This window comes from Patagioenas fasciata, chromosome 5 (genome assembly GCF_037038585.1).
Source record: "Patagioenas fasciata isolate bPatFas1 chromosome 5, bPatFas1.hap1, whole genome shotgun sequence".
NCBI lineage: Eukaryota > Metazoa > Chordata > Aves > Columbiformes > Columbidae > Patagioenas > Patagioenas fasciata.
In genome coordinates, this window is record NC_092524.1 from 353,715 (window position 1) to 373,209 (window position 19,495).

The 19,495-nt window shown below is 67.7% G+C and overlaps 5 protein-coding genes across 14 annotated transcripts in view; 2 read left to right on the top strand and 3 right to left on the bottom strand.

Annotated features, from left to right (window-relative positions):
* CTNND1 (catenin delta 1) overlaps positions 1–4,253 on the bottom strand; it is a 28,241-nt gene extending 23,988 nt beyond the window's left edge. For 3 of the 6 annotated variants that reach the window (XM_065838023.2, XM_065838024.2, XM_065838022.2), the window contains exon 1: positions 4,037–4,253. The gene's annotated coding sequence lies outside the window, so the exon portion shown is untranslated. The remainder of the gene's footprint in view (positions 1–4,036) is intronic. The other 3 variants (XM_065838026.2, XM_065838025.2, XM_065838027.2) reach the window with 1 other exon arrangement.
* Positions 4,254–11,367: 7,114 nt separating this feature from the next.
* On the top strand, positions 11,368–13,096 carry BTBD18 (BTB domain containing 18). 3 transcript variants are annotated; one of them, XM_065839820.2, is made up of 3 exons: positions 11,368–11,485; positions 11,899–12,035; positions 12,168–13,096. In XM_065839820.2, exons 2-3 carry the CDS (start codon positions 11,900–11,902, stop codon positions 12,992–12,994), a joined length of 963 nt encoding a protein of 320 aa, XP_065695892.1. In that variant the 5' UTR covers positions 11,368–11,485; position 11,899; the 3' UTR covers positions 12,995–13,096. The 3 variants fall into 3 exon arrangements, with proteins under 3 accessions (XP_065695892.1, XP_071664737.1, XP_071664739.1); XM_071808636.1 differs by having other exon boundaries at positions 11,899–13,096; XM_071808638.1 differs by having other exon boundaries at positions 11,425–11,485; positions 11,861–13,096.
* Positions 13,097–13,104: 8 nt separating this feature from the next.
* Positions 13,105–14,496, bottom strand: SELENOH (selenoprotein H). The gene is made up of 5 exons (XM_065839580.2): positions 14,338–14,496; positions 13,767–13,910; positions 13,529–13,674; positions 13,341–13,454; positions 13,105–13,275 (listed from the first exon to the last, which is right to left on the bottom strand). Exons 2-4 carry the CDS (start codon positions 13,907–13,909, stop codon positions 13,354–13,356), a joined length of 390 nt encoding a protein of 129 aa, XP_065695652.1. The 5' UTR covers position 13,910; positions 14,338–14,496; the 3' UTR covers positions 13,105–13,275; positions 13,341–13,353.
* A 274-nt stretch (positions 14,497–14,770) lies between these two features.
* TMX2 (thioredoxin related transmembrane protein 2) lies at positions 14,771–17,228 on the bottom strand. Of its 3 annotated transcripts, XM_065839152.2 has the most exons (8): positions 16,982–17,217; positions 16,435–16,495; positions 16,152–16,265; positions 15,752–15,828; positions 15,575–15,681; positions 15,425–15,490; positions 15,190–15,319; positions 14,771–15,121 (listed from the first exon to the last, which is right to left on the bottom strand). In XM_065839152.2, exons 1-8 carry the CDS (start codon positions 17,168–17,170, stop codon positions 14,984–14,986), a joined length of 882 nt encoding a protein of 293 aa, XP_065695224.1. In that variant the 5' UTR covers positions 17,171–17,217; the 3' UTR covers positions 14,771–14,983. The 3 variants fall into 3 exon arrangements, with proteins under 3 accessions (XP_065695224.1, XP_065695223.1, XP_071664740.1); XM_065839151.2 differs by having other exon boundaries at positions 15,190–15,490; positions 16,982–17,222; XM_071808639.1 differs by lacking the exon at positions 14,771–15,121 and having other exon boundaries at positions 15,191–15,319; positions 15,436–15,490; positions 16,982–17,228.
* Positions 17,229–17,412: 184 nt separating this feature from the next.
* On the top strand, positions 17,413–19,129 carry MED19 (mediator complex subunit 19). Its single transcript, XM_065838736.2, has 5 exons — positions 17,413–17,634; positions 18,023–18,279; positions 18,380–18,476; positions 18,566–18,660; positions 18,788–19,129. The coding sequence occupies exons 1-5, from the start codon at positions 17,439–17,441 to the stop codon at positions 18,854–18,856; spliced, it is 714 nt and encodes a 237-aa protein (XP_065694808.1). The 5' UTR covers positions 17,413–17,438; the 3' UTR covers positions 18,857–19,129.
* Positions 19,130–19,495: the final 366 nt, after the last annotated feature.

Genomic DNA, 19,495 nt, shown 5'->3' on the forward strand with positions numbered 1-19,495 from the left:
CTCGAGCGGGGCCAACGCCCAGCGGAGCGGGAGCGCCAGGGCCGGAGACACAGCAGCTCTGCCTCACGCACCCGAGCCCAACGCTGCTGCCAGCCCGGGGAACCCTCGAACCAGCCCCAGGGCTGCACGTGTTCAAAAGCGCTCCCAGGACTGCAGGCCCACCCCTACCGGGCTACAGGAGGGGTGTCCCCAGGGCTCGGTCCCGCACCCGAACTTGCCCAGAGCCCCCTGCTCGTGCTGGAAAGCCAGCGGCTCCTGGCCCACCGGGGTGCTGGCTGAGCGCTGCACCCAGCCGGACTGCCCGCGCTCCCGCCACCGCAGAGCCGCCCCCGCCTTCTGCACGCCGAAAGGCCAGGGCTGCGGTGTCACAAAGGAAACTCTGCTCTCCCATCGGCACACCACCTGGGCAACGAGCTGTTCAAACTACACTTACGGGAGATGCGCTCAGCCTGGATCACGTGTCCAGGCCCATGCTGGCACGAGCATTTTTGCAGCAGGTAAGGGCTCTGCAGCACAAGGTTAGGGACATGGGGACCAGGTCCCAGGCAGCTGCTGCTCCTCAGTCACCGCCCCTTGTGGGGAAGCTCATCTCCCCTGCACGGCAGCTGAGGCTGTTCTCTGCCACCCTGGTCCAAGGCTCGGGCACACCGGGCGTCCCACGGCCAACCTCCGACCTGCAGCTGCTCCGGGCTGGACTAAACAGATGAAGCAGAGGTGACAGGCACCCCGGGTACGGGTTCATGCATCCTGGCACCGCGCCTGGCAGCTTGTGCGCATTAGTCACTGGTCTGCCCCACACTCAGCAGCCACCTCATCCTGCCCCTCGGCCTCACAGGTTCCACATGGGCCACAAGAGAAGCAGCGTCACTTGTGGGGACAACTCCAGCTTCCCCCTGGGAAACAAATGGGTGCAGGGAGCAGCATGGCAGCGGGGCCAGACAGCACCGCCGCTGCCCCAAAGCCCACTCAACAGGCTGAGGCTGCACAGGAAGGTGCCGGAGCAAAGGAACCAGGTGAGCCCTGCGTGCGGCAGTGACTGCGCACAGCAACGGGCACGGCTGCTCCGCGTGGGGAGGAAGGCAGATCAGTAAAGAGCACAAGACAGGCGGGAGCCGGATGGACTCACTGCCCTGCTGCTGGGAGTTTCCAGTACAAGAACTGGCTCTAAGAAACAGTTTCCCCTTCCCAGACAGCTTCCTGGGATGGTAAGAGGCAAAGAGAAGGTTGTGGTCACCTTGGGGAAGTCGAGGACTTCAGCCAAGAGCCCGTAAATCCAGCCCCTTTCCGACAGGCTGACTCGGAGATGCCTTCCTGCCCCGTGCCAGGGGACAGCCTCCTCCGGCGGCCAACCCTGTGTCACGGCAGAGCCCTCTGAATCACCAGCTGGCTTGGGTTTTGTCACCGCATCCAGGGAACACCTGTTGCCTTTTATGGACCGACCCAGCTCCACAGTTGTGCTCCTCACTGCGAGCGAGGCAGGGACAGCGGGAAACACCCACACTGCAGAGACCTGGGCTTTCGGAGCCAGGAGAGCTCTGTGCGTCCCCGAACACAGCACGGTCAGTCCTGGGAAAGGGATCTGTGCTCGCCAGCAGTAAATGAGACATGGTTACAAGGGGCTGTTGGGAAGACAAACCGAGAGACTTAACCAGCACTGTCCCCCAAGGTCACAGACACTGGCAAGCTATTTTGAGAAGCAAGAGCCTTCCAGGCATGGTCCAAGCTACACTATTATTTTCTGGTTGTCCTGAAGCCATTCCCAGCACAGATACAATGGACTGAGGTCTTATCTTCATGCCAGAGGCTGAAGGAAGGAGAGGCAACCCAGGGACAGGGACTGCTGGCGCACGATCTGGGCTGGATCGCTGCTCTGACTCCCAGCACATCCTTCAGGAGGGATGGTCCTGAGGGCTCCTCAGCCGCAGGGACGGGGCCTGACCTCCGAGTGGGAAGGGAGGAGGTTCGCCCTCCGCGGCAGCCCAGGCAAGCCCAGCGTGCTCCGCAGAGCCACCGCTTTCATCCTCCCACCCCTTCCAGGAAGGCTCCGCACGAGATTCCAGCAAATGCTGCACATTGCAAAGGACAGTCGTTCGCATGCAACAGAGCCCCGGCCAAGTTCGGTCAAGTGGAAAGGGAACAGATTTTTTAAAACTGCCTTTTTTTTTCTTTGAAGTGCACAAGCGAACACCAGTAGGTAAGATAATCCGCCTCGAGAAAGCCCTGGGAGCAGGACGGAGCAGGCATCCGTGGGGAGGACTGAGTGTGTCCCTGCTCAGGCTCTTCCCACAGCCCCAGCCGCCCTGCGGATCAGCACACACAGAACGCGCTGCGGGCTCCACGGACGGGAGCCCACGAGTCACCAGCCAGCCGCTCAGCCCCATCCACCACGGACGGGGGCCCACGAGTCACCAGCCAGCCGCTCAGCCCCATCCACCACGTCCACGAGAGCTGCGAGGAGGAAAGGCGAGGTGCAGGAAACAGGTGCTCCAAACACTACCTGTGACCACCGATCGCAGGACTCTCAGCCTGCCTGGGTCCTGGAGGCGCTGAGCTTTCCCTGCTCCCCACAAAGCATAAGCCTCTTCTAAACTCCACACCAAGACCCGGGCAGCTGAGTCCAAAAGCACCCACACAGTGCAGGGCGGACACAGGGTGGAACTGTCGGCAGCTGCAGGTGATACGGTGACAGCCCCCACACCCAGGCAGCCCCGGGTCTCCAGCCCACCCCACCAGCAGCCTGCACAAGGCCAGGCACCACAGCTCGGGACAGGAGCCTTCAGCCCTGCCAAGTGTTTCCCGCAGGGGAAGGACGGCCCAGGTCTCCCAAATAACGCCCTGTTACCCCCATCACCACCAGCTCCATGGAAGAGCCTGGGCACCAAGCCCTCGCTGGGGAGGGAGTCACCTTCAGCAGGTCCAGCCCCCTCTTCAACAAACAGAGGAAGCTTTGCTGTCCAGGCTCCCGCACTCAAAGCCCAGGGGCACAACAGAGGTGCCCCGCATCCCTCTGCAAGGCCGGCGGGCCTGCCTGTGCCTCCCAGGGGCAGGAGCCCTCCTGACACAGAGCCACCCAAACTTCTGTGTGCTTTCCCCAAGCTAAGTCTCTTCTCCAGTGTTCCGAGGAACGGGAGTGCCCATGTTGCAGGAGAAGGTGATGCCTCAGGTCACCAGCTCCTTGCACAAAAGGTGCTGGGCAGCTGAGCTGCTGCTCAATGACAGTGCAGACAAGGGGAAACACAGAAAAAGCGGGCGGCTGAGCCCAGCAGGGTCACGCCTCCCGGGAAGCGCTCCCGTGTCACCTGGTCGCCGCGACTCCGGCAGACGAATCCGTTGGGATGTTTTTAAACCCAGAGCCGCTCCACGGAGGGACCTGCCCGCTCCTCCCACACTCCGACCGTCCCGGGCGCACCAGCCCCTGCCCCGCCGAACAAAGGCGCAGGGAACGAGATCCCGGGGATGCGCTTGTCCCCGGGCAGGCAGAGGCGGCCGGGCCGGGCCCGCGGCGGGAGGCAGAGCCGGGCCGAGCCCCGAAGGGTCCCCGCGGAGGGACCGAGCGCCAGAGCCCACACAAAGGCGGCGGGGGGGCCGTGCCGGTGCCGGCCGCGGGAAGCTGGCACACGGGCGGCCTTTGTTCCGGGCAGGGAGAACGGCGGAGGCGGCACCGGGCGGGGAGCGGGGCGGCCACCGGCCCAGCCGCCTTTGTGTCGCTCCCCGCGGGCTCCGGCGGGCCGGGCTCCGCCAGCGCCCCCGCCAGGGCTGGGCACCGCCACCCGGCCGGTCCCGCGGGGCGCGGCCCCGCCTGGCACCCGGCAGCGAGGGGCCTCCGGGGGCCCGGCACCCACCGGCGCCGGCAGGAGGACACGGCCGGGCCCGGCCCGGCCCCGCCGGGGGGGGGACGCGGACAGAAGGAGGGCGAGGGCCGCCCCCACCCGCCCCGCTCCCGCCCGGGGGCACGCGGCGCCCGGCAGGCGCCGATCCGCACCGGCTCCCCCTCCCCCGGGCAGGCGGCGGCGGGAACGCCGAGAGCGGGACTCACCGTGGCCGGGCTCCTCGGCGACGGGCGGGGGTGGCGGTTCCGCCCCGCGGCGGCTCGGCCGCCCGGCCTGCTCCACAGGGATCCGAGGCGAGAGGCGAGGAGAGGCGCCCGGAAAGGGGCGGCAGCTGCGGGCGGCGGCCGGGTCCCCGCCGGGCGGAGCGGAGCGGTCGGAGGGTCGGGCCGGGCCTGGCCGCGCCGTGCGCCCCGCGCCGCTCCCGCACCTAAAATGGAAGTTGCTCCGGCGGGGCGGGGCGGGGCCGGGGCGGGGCCGGGCTCCGCCCCCTGGCGTCAGCGCGCCCCGCGCCAATGGGGGCGGAGCTCAGCGGCGCCCGCGCCGCCTATTGGGCGGGAGGGGCAGCGGCGGAGCGGGTGCCCGTTGGGGTCTGTCCCGGTGGGGTCAGTCCCGGTGGGGTCAGTCCCGGTGGGGTCTGTCCCGGTGGGGTCAGTCCCGGTGGGGTCAGTCCCGGTGCGGTCAGTCCCGGTGGGGTCAGTCCCGGTGGGGTCTGTCCCGGTGGGGTCTGTCCCGGTGCGGTCAGTCCCGGTGGGATCAGTCCCGGTGCGGTCAGTCCCGGTGGGGTCAGTCCAGGTGGGATCAGTCCCGGTGGGGTCTGTCCCGGTGGGGTCTGTCCCGGTGCGGTCAGTCCCGGTGCGGTCAGTCCCGGTGCGGTCAGTCCCGGTGGGGTCAGTCCCGGTGGGATCAGTTCCGGTGGGATCAGTCCCGGTGCGGTCAGTCCCGTTGGGATCAGTTCCGGTGGGGTCAGTCCCGGTGCGGTCAGTCCCGGTGGGGTCAGTCCCGGTGGGGTCAGTCCCGGTGGGGTCTGTCCCGGTGCGGTCAGTCCCGGTGCGGTCAGTCCCGGTGGGATCAGTTCCGGTGCGGTCAGTCCCGGTGGGGTCAGTCCCGGTGCGGTCAGTCCCGGTGCGGTCAGTCCCGTTGGGGTCAGTCCCGGTGGGATCAGTTCCGGTGGGGTCAGTCCCGGTGGGCTCAGTCCCGGTGCGGTCAGTCCCGGTGGGGTCAGTCCCGGTGGGGTCAGTCCCGGTGGGATCAGTCCCGGTGCGGTCAGTCCCGGTGCGGTCAGTCCCGGTGCGGTCAGTCCCGGTGGGGTCTGTCCCGGTGCGGTCAGTCCCGGTGGGATCAGTCCCGGTGGGGTCAGTCCCGGTGGGGTCAGTCCCGGTGGGATCAGTCCCGGTGGGGTATATGTCCCCCAAGCGGGATCCACCTCCAGGCAGTGGATGTCCCAGGTGCGGGCTGTGCCACTGGGTGGGTGAGGGTCTCCTCGAAACAGCCCAGCCCCTTGCAGCCCCTGCACAGCAGGGTCCCCTCCCCAGCCTGTCCCACCAGAGCGGGGCAGACGTGTCACCCGATCCGGGGTGGAATCTGCCCGGAAGCAGGACTCGGGGGCACGGGCTGCAGAGCACCCGGGGGTCGACCTGGCTCGAGGCAGCCGTGCTGGCTGGAGCCCCCCAGCCACCCCTTGAATCCAAGCGCTCATCCCCAGCGGATTCTGTCCCCGTGACCCCACCAATGTCCCATGGGCTCCTTCACCTGAGACTGCGGGCGGAGGGACAGAGCCAGCGGCTGGGGACAAACGCACGGCTAATCAGTCTAGCCGGGGGGACCCAAAGGCCCGGCTGAGGGGAGCACGGCCGGTTTTGGGAGGCCCCTCGAGTGGCCAAGGCTGCAGGGACAATGCGAACGGGAGGGCTGATGTGAATGGTGGGAAAGCACAGATCTGACAAGCCAGGGGAGACGGGTGGTGGGGAGGGCGAGGGGCTCAGCACCGTGATAATGGTGCCCTCTGCAACAGGCGGGGAAATGCGCCAGCACCACCCAGCCAAAGCCATCCTGCTCTGCCCGGCTTTCCCAGCACCAGACCGAGTGGTGCTGCCGTCCTGGCTGGCACGGAGAAATGGCAGAAGGGGACCTGGGGAGGTACAGTGGCCCGGGGCAGGAAATTTAAACATGAGGTTTAATAAAGGCAGCTAACCCAGCCAGAGAACCGCAGCTCCCGAAGGAGCAGCACCCTGCCCGGGAGCAGCGCCACGTCCCAGGGCCTGGCCCGGCCACTCCACGGCCAGGACGGGCCCGGCCGGGCGGCGGCGGCGGCAAGTGCCCGTGCACCCGCGGCTCGGTGCCCGAGGGTTTCCCTTCGGCGGGTGAGGAAGCGATGCCCAACCTGCCCCGTCCCGCGCCCGGTGCCGCTCACCTGGGAGAAGTCTGGGTCCCGCGAAGGTGACAGCTTTCTGCCTCGGGTCTGGCCCCGGGCTGCTGGGATCCAGGCACTGGAGAATCCTGTGTGCTCCTGATTGCCAAATTATTAGTAAGACAATGACAGGAGGAAAAGAGTTGAGGAAGGTTTTGGGTGGGGACAGCTGATTCTTGGGGTAAATATGCATTGCTTCATGAGGCAAGGAGGAGGTGGGGGAGATGCGATAACAGCCTGCGAATGTTTGAGAAGGTAATCCCCCAGCCGAGGGTGGGGTTTGCTCAGGGTGGAGCAAAAAGGTATGGTGAGGAGAAATGGGATTCGTGCATGCGAAGGGCACATTTTGGGAGTTATCAGGATGTGGGACCCCCAAATCCTCGCTGATGTTTGATTTGTAAAATCACCCAACCTGCAGGCTGTAAAGGGCAGGGAGAGCTGATCTCTGCCCTGCCGGGGACAGGGAGGTTTCTCCATCCCACAGCGGGGAACCGAGACCTCCTCCCTCCGCCCCCTCACCCTCGCTGTCCCCCAAACCGAGTGAGTCAGCCCCTCTTGCCCTGTGCCTGAGAGAGAGCTGCTCCCCGGTCACACCTGGTCCTTGGCTGCCCGTCCCTCCTGTTGCCAGCACAGAATCACAGAACCCCAGAGTGTCAGGGGTTGAAGGGCCCTGGAAAGCTCATCCAGTGCAATCCCCCATGGAGCAGGAACACCCAGCTGAGGTTCCACAGGAAGGTGTCCAGGCGGGTTTGAATGTCTGCAGAGAAGGAGACTCCACAGCCTCCCTGGGCAGCCTGGGCCAGGCTCTGACACCCTCACCCCAAACAAGTTTCTTCTCAGATTTCAGTGGAACCTCCTGTGTTCCAGTTTGCACCCATTGCCCCTTGTCCTGTCACTGGGTGTCACCCAGCAGAGCCTGGCTCCATCCTCCTGACACTGCCCCTTTCCATATTGATCCCCAGGAATGAGTCCCCCCTCAGTCTCCTCTTCTCCAGCTCCAGAGCCCCAGCTCCCTCAGCCTTTCCTCACACGGGAGATGCTCCACTCCCTTCAGCATCTTGGTGGCTGCGCTGGACTCTCTCCAGCAGTTCCCTGTCCTTCTGGAGCTGAGGGGCCACAACTGGACACAATATTCCAGGTGTGAGGAGGAAGGCGGGTGCGTAACCTGAGCCCTGGGGACAAAGAGGGACAAGAGGTGCTCTTACAGTTCATTCTGGGAAGCAAAGGCCTCACCTGCTTGTCCCAGGGACTCCCGACACCTCTGAAGGGACAGCTTTCCCGCGGGGAGAACGTATCGGGGACACCACGCTCCTGTCCCAGCCCTGGCTGCCACCACGTCCCTGAGGGACACTGGGACAACGGGCTGCCGGGGCACAGCGTGGGCCTGGCGCGCTCACGCAGACCCTCTGCCTTGGCCGCGCAGAACCCCGGGCACTGGTACCGGGAATCACCAGACGAGCACAGCGGCTCACAAACGGGGGTTCCAAGCACGGCCTCTGGTGCCCGCCGCGCCCAGCAGGGTGTGCACGCCGTGCTAAGGCTGCACAACAGCGCGTGGGCCGGGCAGCACAGCCCAGCGCAGGGCGGGAGCGTGGCGGGGCAGGGGCTGCCCCACGCAGGACACGGGGAAGCGCTGCGGCTGCGGAGCCGGGGAGCCTTGTTCTGCGCCTGGCGCGCACGCCCCTTCGTGCTGCTTCAGTCGGCACAGACCTTTACAGCCTTTAAAGTCTTTAGCGCCTTCAAAGATCAAATGCGCTGTTGCAAACACAGCTCTGCTGGCTGCAGGCAGGAGCTGCAGTCAGGTCTCTGACTTGTCCTCTTGTCCTGAGGGCTGTGGGATGGAGCTGCACGGGGTCTATCAGCGCGTTGCCAGCTGCAGCTCCCGCTCCAGCCGTGGGTCCTGCACGTCCCCTTTCGTCCTGCAGTGCTGCTGACGCCTTGTCCAGATGAGACACGCAGAGAACACGGCCACTGCCGGAACAGAGCGCGACGGCTTGTTTACAAGACAGAGCGGCACTGCTCGGCTGTGGGAGGGTGCGCGGGCGGGTCAGATGTCCTGCATTGTTCTCCATCGGGATAACAAGGCGCTTCCACAGCCCCTTTCCGACGGGAACCCCAACAGGTTGTTGTCTCCCCTGCCGGGGAAGCGCGGCACCAGGGGTGGGACCACTCGTCTTTTGGGTGCCAGTGCTAAACGGGAGGAGGGCAGCTGGGGCTGCTGGAGCCTCTCAGCCCTAATTCGACGATACCAGGCAATAAAGCAAGTTCACAGTCCACCCCAGCACTTCTTGGAGCAGCGTCTGCTGGCTCCGCACGCTCAGTGTGGCACTGGGTCGGGACTGAGCGCGGTGCTGTGCCCGGGCCCTCCCGTCCCGCACGCCCGCCCTGTATTAACCTTTGCCATCTGACCCGGCTGTGCTCGGACTGTCAAATTCCTGTTACATCTTTTGCTCAAATGTGCAAATGACAGAAGCGTGCACGGAAATCTCCCTCCCCCCAGCCCCGCCACGATCTGTCACTACTCACTGCCTGCTCCTGCGCCCTCCGGCTCTTTCCCCAGCCATGGATCCTGCCCTCGTCCGTCCCCGCTGCGGCAGCGCCGCAAAGCACGAGGTGCTTCCCAAGAACGGCAAACAGGCAGCTCCTGTGCCACAGTCCAGCAGCAAAAGCAAAAGGGGGTGTTCCTGGAAAAGAAACGTGGCTGTGAGACTCAAGATGCGACTTTCCTTTCTCTTAAAGAAACCAGCGCAGAATCTGCTGATTTGAGGGCTTGGGAGCCTCGGGGAAGCCATGACCTGTGCTGTGGGGATGGCTCTGCTGCCAGCTGCAGAGCCTGGGCACCCAGCCACGCTGAGGCCACCTCCCTTCCCTTCCCTTCCCTTCCCTTCCCTTCCCTTCCCTTCCCTTCCCTTCCCTTCCCTTCCCTTCCCTTCCCTTCCCTTCCCTTCCCTTCCCTTCCCTTCCCTTCCCTTCCCTTCCCTTCCCTTCCCTTCCCTTCCCTTCCCTTCCCTTCCCTTCCCTTCCCTTCCCTTCCCTTCCCCTCCCCACGGGATCCCACTGTCCCCAGTGGACCCCACGTCAGGAGTCTCTGTGTCTCGTCCCACCCAAAGACAGTTCCCGTGGGCGGGGGGGCTGGCGGGGGCCTGCCCTCCGTGGGGTGCGTGGGCAGCGTGCTGCACGGCCCGAGCGCCGCCAGCGCCTCTGGAGCTGAGGGGCTTTGCTCCTCCTGTCACCTGCCAGCTCGAGAGCCCGCGGGCCTTCAGCGCCCCCGTGCTCTCTGCCTGCTGCAGGCTCACCCCAAAGCCCCTGTGCTCCGTGCCAGGTGAAGGGCTCACCCCAAACCCCCAGGTGACACCCGTTACGTCTCCCCTGCGGGGCTGCGGGGTCTCTGGAGCTGAAGGTGCTCCCCGCAGGGACATTTTCAGGGCTGGGACGGGGGCTGTGGCGCTGATTTGGGCCCAGGGAGAGATAACGAGGCTGGGGAGGGATTTAAAACACAAAGCAGCGGCGGTCGGGCTCTGAAGCCGGTGAGCTGGCCCCTCAGCCAGCGTCTGGATCCGTCCACTGCCAGGGGATCCAAGCTTTCCAAGCAGTGCCTCCGATCATTGTAATTCCAAAAGACTGCAAGGGCTCGGGGAGGAAACATCTCTATTTTTCTTCTATTTTTACAAGCATATGATAGCACTTTGATACAAAATTATGTGTTTTGCTGTATCCCTCGGTATTTAGGGCCAGGGTCCAAGCCACCCGAGGCCAGCGCCAAGGCCGCCACCGACCGCAGTTTCGCTGCCCAGACCCATCGCCAGGCGCTTGCTTTCTTGGTTTGTGTCCATTTTGCACGCGGCAAAAATGGGTGAAAAAACACCCTCACATGTCCAACCAGCTGAAAATCCATCTGCAAAGCCATGGGAGATATCAGGGGATGATACCACATCTGAAAACTTTGTAGGCTTAAAATCTATGGCGTCATTCAGACTCCTGCTCTTCTGCAGCTCTTGAAGTTTCCACCCACATTGGTTGTTTGTAGGAACAGCTAACATCTCCGGGCAGTTGGGTTGGGATTACTGTAATTGTTGTTCATGTGTGTGGAGTGACTGGTGCAGACGTTTTTACAATGGATGCTTTATAAAATGATAGAATACTTCCAAACAAAGTAGGCAGCATCGTCTGCGTGAAGGACGGCTTCCAAAATACCCACCATCAATCTTCCCTTTCTGCCGCTGTCTGTGCGCGCCCACTCCTCCCAAGCGGCATCAGCGAGCCGCCAAAACGCCATTTCTCACACGCCAGGCCACAATAGATCTTGAAAATCCAAAGCAAGGCCCAGCACAGGGCTGTGAACCGCAGAGCTCCAGTGCCAGCCTGCGGGAGCTGCTCTGCACAGTGCCCTGGTTATTTGTCTTGTGCTTCACTGCCATGGTGACGGCGACCGTGAGCAGCACAGAGCTCTCCTCAAATTATGGCTTGGTTGTCTTGTCCAAGGGCAGGGGCCAGGGCAGGGTGGCTGTCCTCTGCTCTCCATTCCTTGCTCCCTGTCCCCGCTCCCCGTCCCTGCTCCCCATCCCCGCTCCCCATCCCTGCCCCCTGTCCCTGCTTCCCGTCCCTGCTCCCCGTCCCTGCTCCCTGTCCCCTGCTCCCCAACCCCGCTCCCCATCCCTGCTCCCCGTCCCTGCGGGACACGGGCCAGCACAGCGGGTCTGGTTCCGCAGCCCGTCCCTTGCACGGCCCACAGCCCCGCACCGTGCTCCCAGAGCCCCGGGAGTAACGCCGCCCTGCAACGAACCACCAGCTTTGGCCTCCGGAGCTGGCCCGGTGCAGCGGCCCCACCGCCTGCAGGACACCAGGTCAGCCCGGGGCGGCCATGGCGGGGCCTCGGCAGCACCTCCCCGGCCCCGCAGCGCCCCGACCCCCGGTTCCCCGGCCCCGCAGCGCCCCGACCCCCGGTTCCCCGGCCCCGCAGCGCCCCGACCCCCGGTTTCCCGGCCCCGCAGCGCCCCGACCCCCGGTTCCCCGGCCCCGCAGCCCCGCGCGCGCGCCCTTCCCGCCACAGCCCCTGCCGCGCCGCCATTGGCAGGCAGGGTGCGATTGGCTAGCAGGGTGGGCCAATGGCGGGGCAGCTGCTGGGCGGGACAAGCCCCTGGGCAAGGCGAGGCGGCGGGCGCGAGGCGCACGGTGTACGCGGTCCCGTCCCGTCCCGTCCCCTGCGCGGCCTCGGGCACCGCGGCGCTGCCTCCTCTCCCGCCGGCAGGTACGCGGAGGGCGCGGGGCTGCCCGCCCGGGCGGGCGTTGACGGCCGGGCCGGGCCGGGCCAGGCGGCAGGCTCCAAACCGGCCTGTTTTCCCCCCACAATCGCCGGGGTCGGCGCCCCCTGGTGGCCCAGGGGCGCCCCGGGGGATGGCTGGGGCGCGTGGGGCGTCGCGCAGCCAGGCGGGGGCTGCGTGGGCCCTGTGCGGGCAGCGGAGTGCGTGGGGTCCGTGCAGCGGTGCAGACCGCAGCCTGGCTGCGCGGGGCGTGCAGAACGCGCCTGCACCTGCGCCCTGGGCGGGCCCCGCGGCGTCCCCGTCCCAAACCATTCAGGCCGGCCCGAAGCAGGGGAGGCGGGTGCTAATCCCCGTGTCCCCAGGGCCGACCGGTGTCGCCAGGGCCGTGCTGTCTCCACAGGATGTCCATGGGCTCTCCGTCGGCCACCCCGAGGCTGCTGTACCGCAGCACCCGCCTGCTCCGCGCGGCCTTCCAGCACCTCCACCAGCAGCAGCAGCGAGCAGACGTCTTCTGCGATGTGGTGCTTCAGGCTGAAGGTGAGCAGGCAGCACGGCCTCGGAGCTGCTGGTGCTCGGGAGGATGCGTGGGCAGGGTCCCCATGGCCCCCGGGGAGGGCCAGGGAGAGCGCGGAGGACCGCAGGGCAGTGACAGCAGCTGTTGTGTTGCAGGCGAGGCGGTTGTGGCCCACTGCTGCGTCCTCTCCGTCTGCAGCCCCTTCTTCATGGAGCAGCTGGGTCGGGAGCTGCCCCCCCGGGGCCGCAGGGTGGTGCTGGAGCTGGGAGGGCTGAGGATCAGGGCGCTGCGCAAGCTGGTGCGTTTCCTCTACACGGCCGAGCTGGAGGCCACGTGGGAGGAGGCGCAGGAGGTGCTGGCAGCCGCCCGCCGCCTCCGCGTCACCGAGCTCGAGTCGCTGCAGCTGCGGGGGGGACGCCTGATGCGGCCGGGGCCCCAGCGGCAGCTCGACCGCTCCTGCCTGCGCCCAGCCCGGCACGGCTGCCCCGCGGTGGGCGGCAGAGCTGAGCCCGGCGGTGCCACTGTCCCCCCGGGGAGCACCACTGTCCCCCCACGTGAGCGGTCGTGCTCTCCAGGGACCGCGCACCCCAGCCCCGGCCCCGTGGGGCGGGTGAAGCTGCGGAAGGTGGAGAGCGGGGGGTGCTGGGAGGTGGTGCAGGAGTGGCAGCCCCGCGCGCTGGCAGCAGGCGATGCTGGGGTGACAGAACCGCAGCCCCTGTCAGACAAGGATGCACTGGAGCAGGCAGGCAGGCGCTCCCCCCACCAGCGGCCCTCACCAGCAGCCTGGAGGAAGCAGGAGCAGGTGCCCCCCGCACCCCTACAGGGTCACAGGCAGGTGGTGGCACTGGGGGACCCCCTGGGTAACCCTGAGGAGGAGGATGTGGACGTGGGGACGCTGGAGCCGTGCCTGCCCCCTGGCACTGTCTGTGTCTGGCCCTGCCCCTCATCCGAGTCGGACGAGGATGTGGATGTGCTCACTTAGGGGGCGGCTCTGCCTCCCCGGCAATGCTGCCAGGGCTGCCCTCACCCCTGGCCAGAAGGCTGTACCAGGCCCTGGCTGCTGGGCCTGGAAATAAAGCATTAGAGCTGAGCTTGTGGGGCTGCTGAGCTTTATTGGGGAACAGTAGGGGGACAAGGAGGATGTGGGGAGAGCTGCCCACAGCAGAGCTGCAGCATCGGAGACAGGACTGGGGCTGGCAGTGCCCCCCACTTCGTCTCGCCTCTTCATGGGTGCTCATGCTGCGAGTGCTGGTCCTGGCTTAGCTGTGGGGAGAGGGTGGTCGGCGTGTGGCCTTGTCCCATCCCAGCCCATCCCTGTCCCCACTCACCTGGCCGCCTCCTCTATGCCAAGTTGCTCTTCAGCGCTTCCACCACGGCCTCTGGCTGGGGGAACTTCAGTTTGCGGGGGGGCCCCTTCCCTATGCCACTCCACAGCTCCACGGCTGCAAAGAAGAAGGGGGGACGGGTCAGGGGGCCAGGGAACCCCCACTCCCGCCCCCCCGGCCCCCGCACTCACTGCTGCCATCCTCCTTCACCAGGGACACCTCGAAGCTGTTCCTGCGCGGCTGCCGGGGGTTGATGTCCACGGGGAGATGGGCCATGGCCCCGCGCAGGGCCTCGCTCACCGCCGCCGCGTTACGCCCGAACACCCGTCAGCTTTTGCTGGGGGGACACGGGCGGGTCAGCGCCCGGGGGCACCCCAAGGACCCCCCTGACACCCGAGGGGCGCTGGGGGGCAGGTCAGGTCCGCTCACCAGTGCTCGATGACGACGCGGGGGCCGGTGCCCCCTGGGCTGTCCTGGCCCTGGGTGCGTGGCCGCTTCTGCGGGGCATCCGCCTGCTCCACTGCCTCAGGCACCGCCGGCCGCGCCCCGCGCTTCCTCCCGCGGGGAGCCATCCTGGGGAGAGCGCCGGGTTGTGGGGCCGGGGCGACCTCGGGGGGGTACCCCCGGGGTCCCGCGGTGCGGGGACAGGGATCCTGCCGTGGGACGGGAAGGGTGGGACCCCCGGGGTCCCGCGGTGGGCGGGGCAGAATGGTCCCCACGGGGATCCCGCTTTAGGAGGGGTCAGGAAGGGCGGGTTCCCGGGGATCCACCCTGGGGGTGAAAGGGAGGTCCCCATGGGGATCCTGCCGTGGCGGGGCGGCGATGCCGCCGCGGTGGGGGGGGGGGAGAAAGGGGGTCTGAGGATGCTGCTTTGGGGCAGTGGGTGGGAATCGGGTCCCGGGGACGCTGCTGCGGGGAGCGGGCACGGGAGGGGCCGGTACGGGGGGCTCCGGTGCCGCTCTCGGGGGTCGGGGCCAGGAGCGGCCGCGCCGCCTCCTACCTGCAGCGCCGCGCCGAACACGTGCCGCGACCGCGGGGCACCGCGCCGGCCTCCACCACTCGGGCGAGCCTCCGGGGTGGGCAGGGGCGGGGACGAACGGCTTTCCCGAGCCCGCATGCCAGGGAACGGGGCCGCCCCCTCTCCTCGCTGCCAGAGACCTCTGCGGAGTCGCCTCGCCCTTCCCGGTCAGCGGCGGCGGGGCGAACCGGGCCGCGGTAACACGGACACGTACCGTACACCCCTCCGGGCGGGATCAGTGGTTCCTCCCGCGCGCCCGCCGCTCCCCCTCAGAGCCGTGCAGCCAGCGCCGCAGCGATAGCCAATCAGAGAGCGGGGCCTCAGCAGCGGCCCCGCCCCCGGCATCAAGCCACGCCCACCAGGTTCCAGAGGGGTCTCGGGTCCCCCACTGGACACAGACACACGGACACGGGAACACGGACACGCACCGTTTATTGTCAGCGATGAGGATGAGCGTTAACCGAGGGCGGGCCTGTCCTCTGGCCCCGCCCAGACCGGGCCTGGCACACACGGCACCCCCGGGGCTCAGCCCGCACCTGCACCCACAGAGAGCCCTGGGCAGGGGTCCCCGGGGGCCAGCGCCACCAGGTGACGGTGACATGCGATGGGTGAGAGCACAGGGCAGCTTCTACTTGTCCTTCTTGGTCTCCCCCGGCAATGGTGCCTTCGCTGCGGGGGATTCCTCAGGCCCCTCCTCCCGAGGCTTCAGCTGCTTCTTGGCCCTCTGGTAGAGCTCGTTGAGGTTGAACTCCCGGATCACGTTCTCCTGCAGCACAGAGGCAGCGTCAGTGCCCCGGGACCCCCAGCAGGCCCTCCCGGTCCCGTCCCACCCACCTCAGAGAAGGTCCAGGACACGGCCCGGCCCTTCTTGTCGATCTGCGGCCGGCGCATGGTCTCCGTCCCGCCCTGGAAGAGGATGAGGGTGGGCAGCTGCTTGGTGAGGGGTGAGGTGCTGACCTTGTACCTGCAGCAGGACGGCAGAGGCTGGTGGGGACTCTGGGCAGCTGAGTGAGCTGGGGGCTCCCAGAGATCCCAGCCCGGCCCCACTGCCCAGCCTGTCCCCCCAGACCTGGTGCTGACGTCCGTGTACCGTCCGACATCCACCTTCCCAAAGTGCAGCGCTGAGCAGTTGTACCTGGGCAGGATGGGCAGGAGCTGTGAGCGCCACGGGTGACCGGGGGCCCCGCGCCTTGCACGCGCCTCCCCGGGCAGCACTCACTTGAGCGAGAGGTCAGCGAAGATGGGGGCGAAGGACTGGCACTCGCTGGACCAGTTGGCAAAGAACTCAACGATCCAGGTCACCCTCTTGTCCCGCTCCAGCTCCTCCTGCCGCGGGGGCGCGGGGCTCAGCGGGGGCGGCCGGCAGAGTCCCGGCCCCCCGGGGGCGGATACTCACGTCTATGGTCTTGTCGCTGAAATACTTGATGTACTCAGGGCCCATGTAGAGGGGGGGCTTGCAGGTCATCAGGAACACTGCAACAACAGCGCCCCTGAGCCCGCCAGCACGCCCAGGATGGGTTTGGGATGAGGCTCCCCCTTCCCCACAGAGCCACGGCAGAGCGAGCCCTGGGATGGACAGGCTTCCTTCCCCTCGAGGCGCTCCCTGAGCCGCCCCTCACCCATGGAGGCTCCTCACAGCTGCAGCCTCCTTGGCAGTGAAGGACACAGGGCACCCCCCGGTGAGAGGGAGCTCTGGCCCCCCAGCCGGGCAGGGGGAGGACAGGCCGGGGCAGCGGGTGCTGGGGGCACACTGAGCCTTGCCCAGGGGTGCCCTGGTGCCCCCCGGCAGGTCTCACCTATGCAGAGCGTGAGGTACAGCAGGCCCATGCGGATGTCCAGGCGGAAGAAGAGGATGGCGTTTGCCACTTTGCTGAACATGAAGATGTTCCCAATGTGCTGCTCCACGGTGACTGCGGGAGAGAGAGAGGGAGAGAAGATGGTGTCAGATCCTCACAGAAGACCAGGGACGATCCTTAGGGTGGGCCGGAGCTGGTCCTCCAGATCCCAACCCATTCGGCTCCCGAAGGCCCATAAGCAGCCCCACGGCCTCCCCCACCCCCAGCACAGGCCCCAGCTCACTGGAGCGTCGGTTCTTCATCATCACGATGGCACTGAGGAACATGAGGATCTCCACCTCCCGCTGGGACAGGAGAGACAAACGTGAGCAGGAGGCACGGCAGGACCTGCAGAGCTGGGGGCGGCCGCCAGCGCCAGCTGCAGCCGTAGCGTCCTCGCGCAGCCAGGCTGCTCCTGGCCCGGCCTGGCACCGGGACGAGTGGCCGTGCCAGGCCCTGCTGGCCCCAAACCCTACCGGTTCCATTCCTCCTCCTGGAGCTGCCTTCCCTCCCGAGCCCCGAGGGGGAGACAGCAAGGACAGGGGACTGCCCTGCAACGAGCGGCACGGCCTCCCAGCCCCTCAGCAGTGGGATGGCTGCAGCAGAGCAGTGCCAGGGCCACCGGGCTTCGCCCAGCCGGGCTGGGGATGTGGGCCCACAGGAGGGCCCAGCCAGGGGCTCGGGAACCGGGCCCAGACGCAGGGGCCCGGCAGGTGAGGAGAAGAGGGAAGCCAGGCCCGGAGGGTGAGGCCCGGGGGAGGTCGGGGCAGCGGCAGGCCGGGCCGCCTCACCCAGTCGAAGTCGCACGGGTTGCCATCCTCCCGCTGCGAGGGCAGCCCCTGGCAGAGCGGCGGAACCTTGCGGACGAGCAGGAAGGCGGTGGCCAGCAGCGCGGACAGCGGGTAGTAGGGCCGCGCCAGCCAGCGGCACAGCCCGGGCACCGAGTACAGCAGCGCCAGCAGCGGCGCCAGCACCGCCATCTTGGCCTCCGCGCGCACGACGGCCCCCTCCTACTGGGCCGCCCACCTGCTCGTATGCGGGAGGCGGGGCTTTTTACCCGCTGGCCAATGGCGAGCGGCGTTGTCACGCATGCCTCACACCCCCGCAGACCAATGAGGGTGAAAGAGAGAAGCGGCCAATCAGAAGGCTAGGGCTGAGTCTCCCTTAGCAACCGGGCAGCGGGCGGGGCTCGGCCAATCGCGGCGGGGCGGGGCGGGGCGCTGGCCCCGCGCGGGGCACGCCGGGAAGATGGAGAACTTCTCCGCGCTGTTCGGCGGCGCCGAGCCGCCGCCCGCCGCCGCCGCCGCCGCCCTGGGCTTCGGGCCCGCTAAGCCGCCGGCCACCGGGGCCGCACCACCCCCCATCGCCGCCGCGCCGCCGCCGGGCGAAGACGCGGCCCGCAAGGCCGCCACCGGCCCCTTCTACCTGCTGCGGGAGCTGCCAGGTGCGGGGGGGGTGACGCGCTCGGCCAATGGCCGCGGCGGAGCCGTGCCGCGGCGGAAACTGGCGGCGCGACGGGCCAATGAGGAGAGAGGGTGGTGGGCGGGGAGGCGCGAACTGACAGCGCGGCAGGCCAATGAGCATGCAGGGGGCGGGGCCAAGCGGCTTGCGGTGGAGCGGGGAAATGGGGCCTAAGGGGCTCGGGTCGGCGCGGGGAGCGGGATCGGGGTGGCCGGGCGGGGGAGTGCGGGATCGGGGTGGCCGGGCGGGGGGGAGCGGGATCGGGGTGGCCGGGCCGGGGGGAGCGGGGCCGGGTCCCGGAGCGGGGAGCGGGGAGCGGGGCCGGGTGCTGGGCCCGCGCGGCGGCAGCTCCCCCGTCCGGTCCCGCGCAGGCACCACGGAGCTGACGGGCAGCACCAACCTGATCACGCACTACAACCTGGAGCACGCCTACAACAAGTTCTGCGGCAAGAAGGTGAAGGAGAAGCTCAGCAACTTCCTCCCCGACCTGCCCGGCATGATCGACCTGCCCGGCTCCCACGACAACAGCAGCCTGCGCTCCCTCATCGAGAAGCCCCCGATCTGCGGCAGCTCCTTCACCCCCCTCACGGGCACCATGCTGACCGGCTTCCGCCTGCACGCCGGCCCGGTGAGCGCGGGCGGGGAGCGGGGGCGCGGCCGCTGGGGCCGGGGGCAGCGGGCGGGGGGGGGCCTGGCCCGGCCTGAGCAGCCCCGTCCCCTCTCCCCAGCTGCCCGAGCAGTGTCGGCTGATGCACATCCAGCCGCCTAAGAAGAAGAACAAGCACAAGCACAAGCAGAGCCGCACACAGGATCCCGTCCCCCCAGGTAAGGGGCTGTGCCGCGCTGCCGCAGCCGCCCCCCTCCCGTCCAGCCCCGGGGGATGCCCGGCTCCTCCAGCGCTCTTCTTTCTCCAGAAACCCCCTCGGACTCCGACCACAAGAAGAAAAAGAAGAAAAAAGAGGAGGATCCGGAACGAAAGAGGAAAAAGAAAGAGAAGAAGAAGAAGAAGGTGGGTGGGGAAATCCGCGGTTCGATTCCCAGCCGGTGTCCTCCCTCGGGGCTGCCGAGTGAGCAGCCGTTCCCTGGGCGCTGCTGTTGAGCAGGTCTCACAGGATCCGTCTGTCCTTCCTCCGCAGAACCGGCACAGCCCCGAGCACCCGGGGGTGGGCGGCTCCCAGGCCAGCAGCAGCAGCAGCCTGCGGTGAGGCCGCCCGGGGGTCCCCCAGCCCACGGGAACGGCCCCAACTGACCCAGGAGGGACTCGGCTCTCCTGCGGCGCTTGGCGGGGGGCTCGGGCTGGCCTGTGCCCCCCGGCAGAGAGGACACCCCCGCAGCCCCAAGTGCAGCGAGCGGGACCAGGGGACGAGGACTCTGCTGGCAATGGAGCTGCCAGCCCGGGCCTTTTATACCAGAACAACCCGGTGCATCGGGGCCTCTCTTTTTTAGTCACCTTTTAATTAAAGTCTCTGCTGTGAGGAGGGGCTGGTGGCCGTGGCTGCTGCAACCGTGGCCGTCACGGCGAGGAGCCGCGACTGGGGGAGTCCACGTGCCGTGGCACCAGCGCTGCCCCGACGCGCTGTGCCCGGGGATGGGGACCACGGCCGAGCTCCCGCCAGGGCGGGCAGAGCCTGGGGCAGGGGCTCCTGCCTTGGCTTTGGCTGCCGGGCTGGGGCGAGGGGCTCTCGGTTCCTCCCCCCTCGTTCCCTGGGCCTGGCAAGGACACGGGTACCCCGGGGAGGGACCGTGTCCCCGGGCGGTGGCGGCTGCTGGCAGGGCACCAGGACACAGCAGCTCCGGCCCAGCGCCGAGGTCCTGCTGCGCTCCCAGGAGCCTGAGCTGCACCG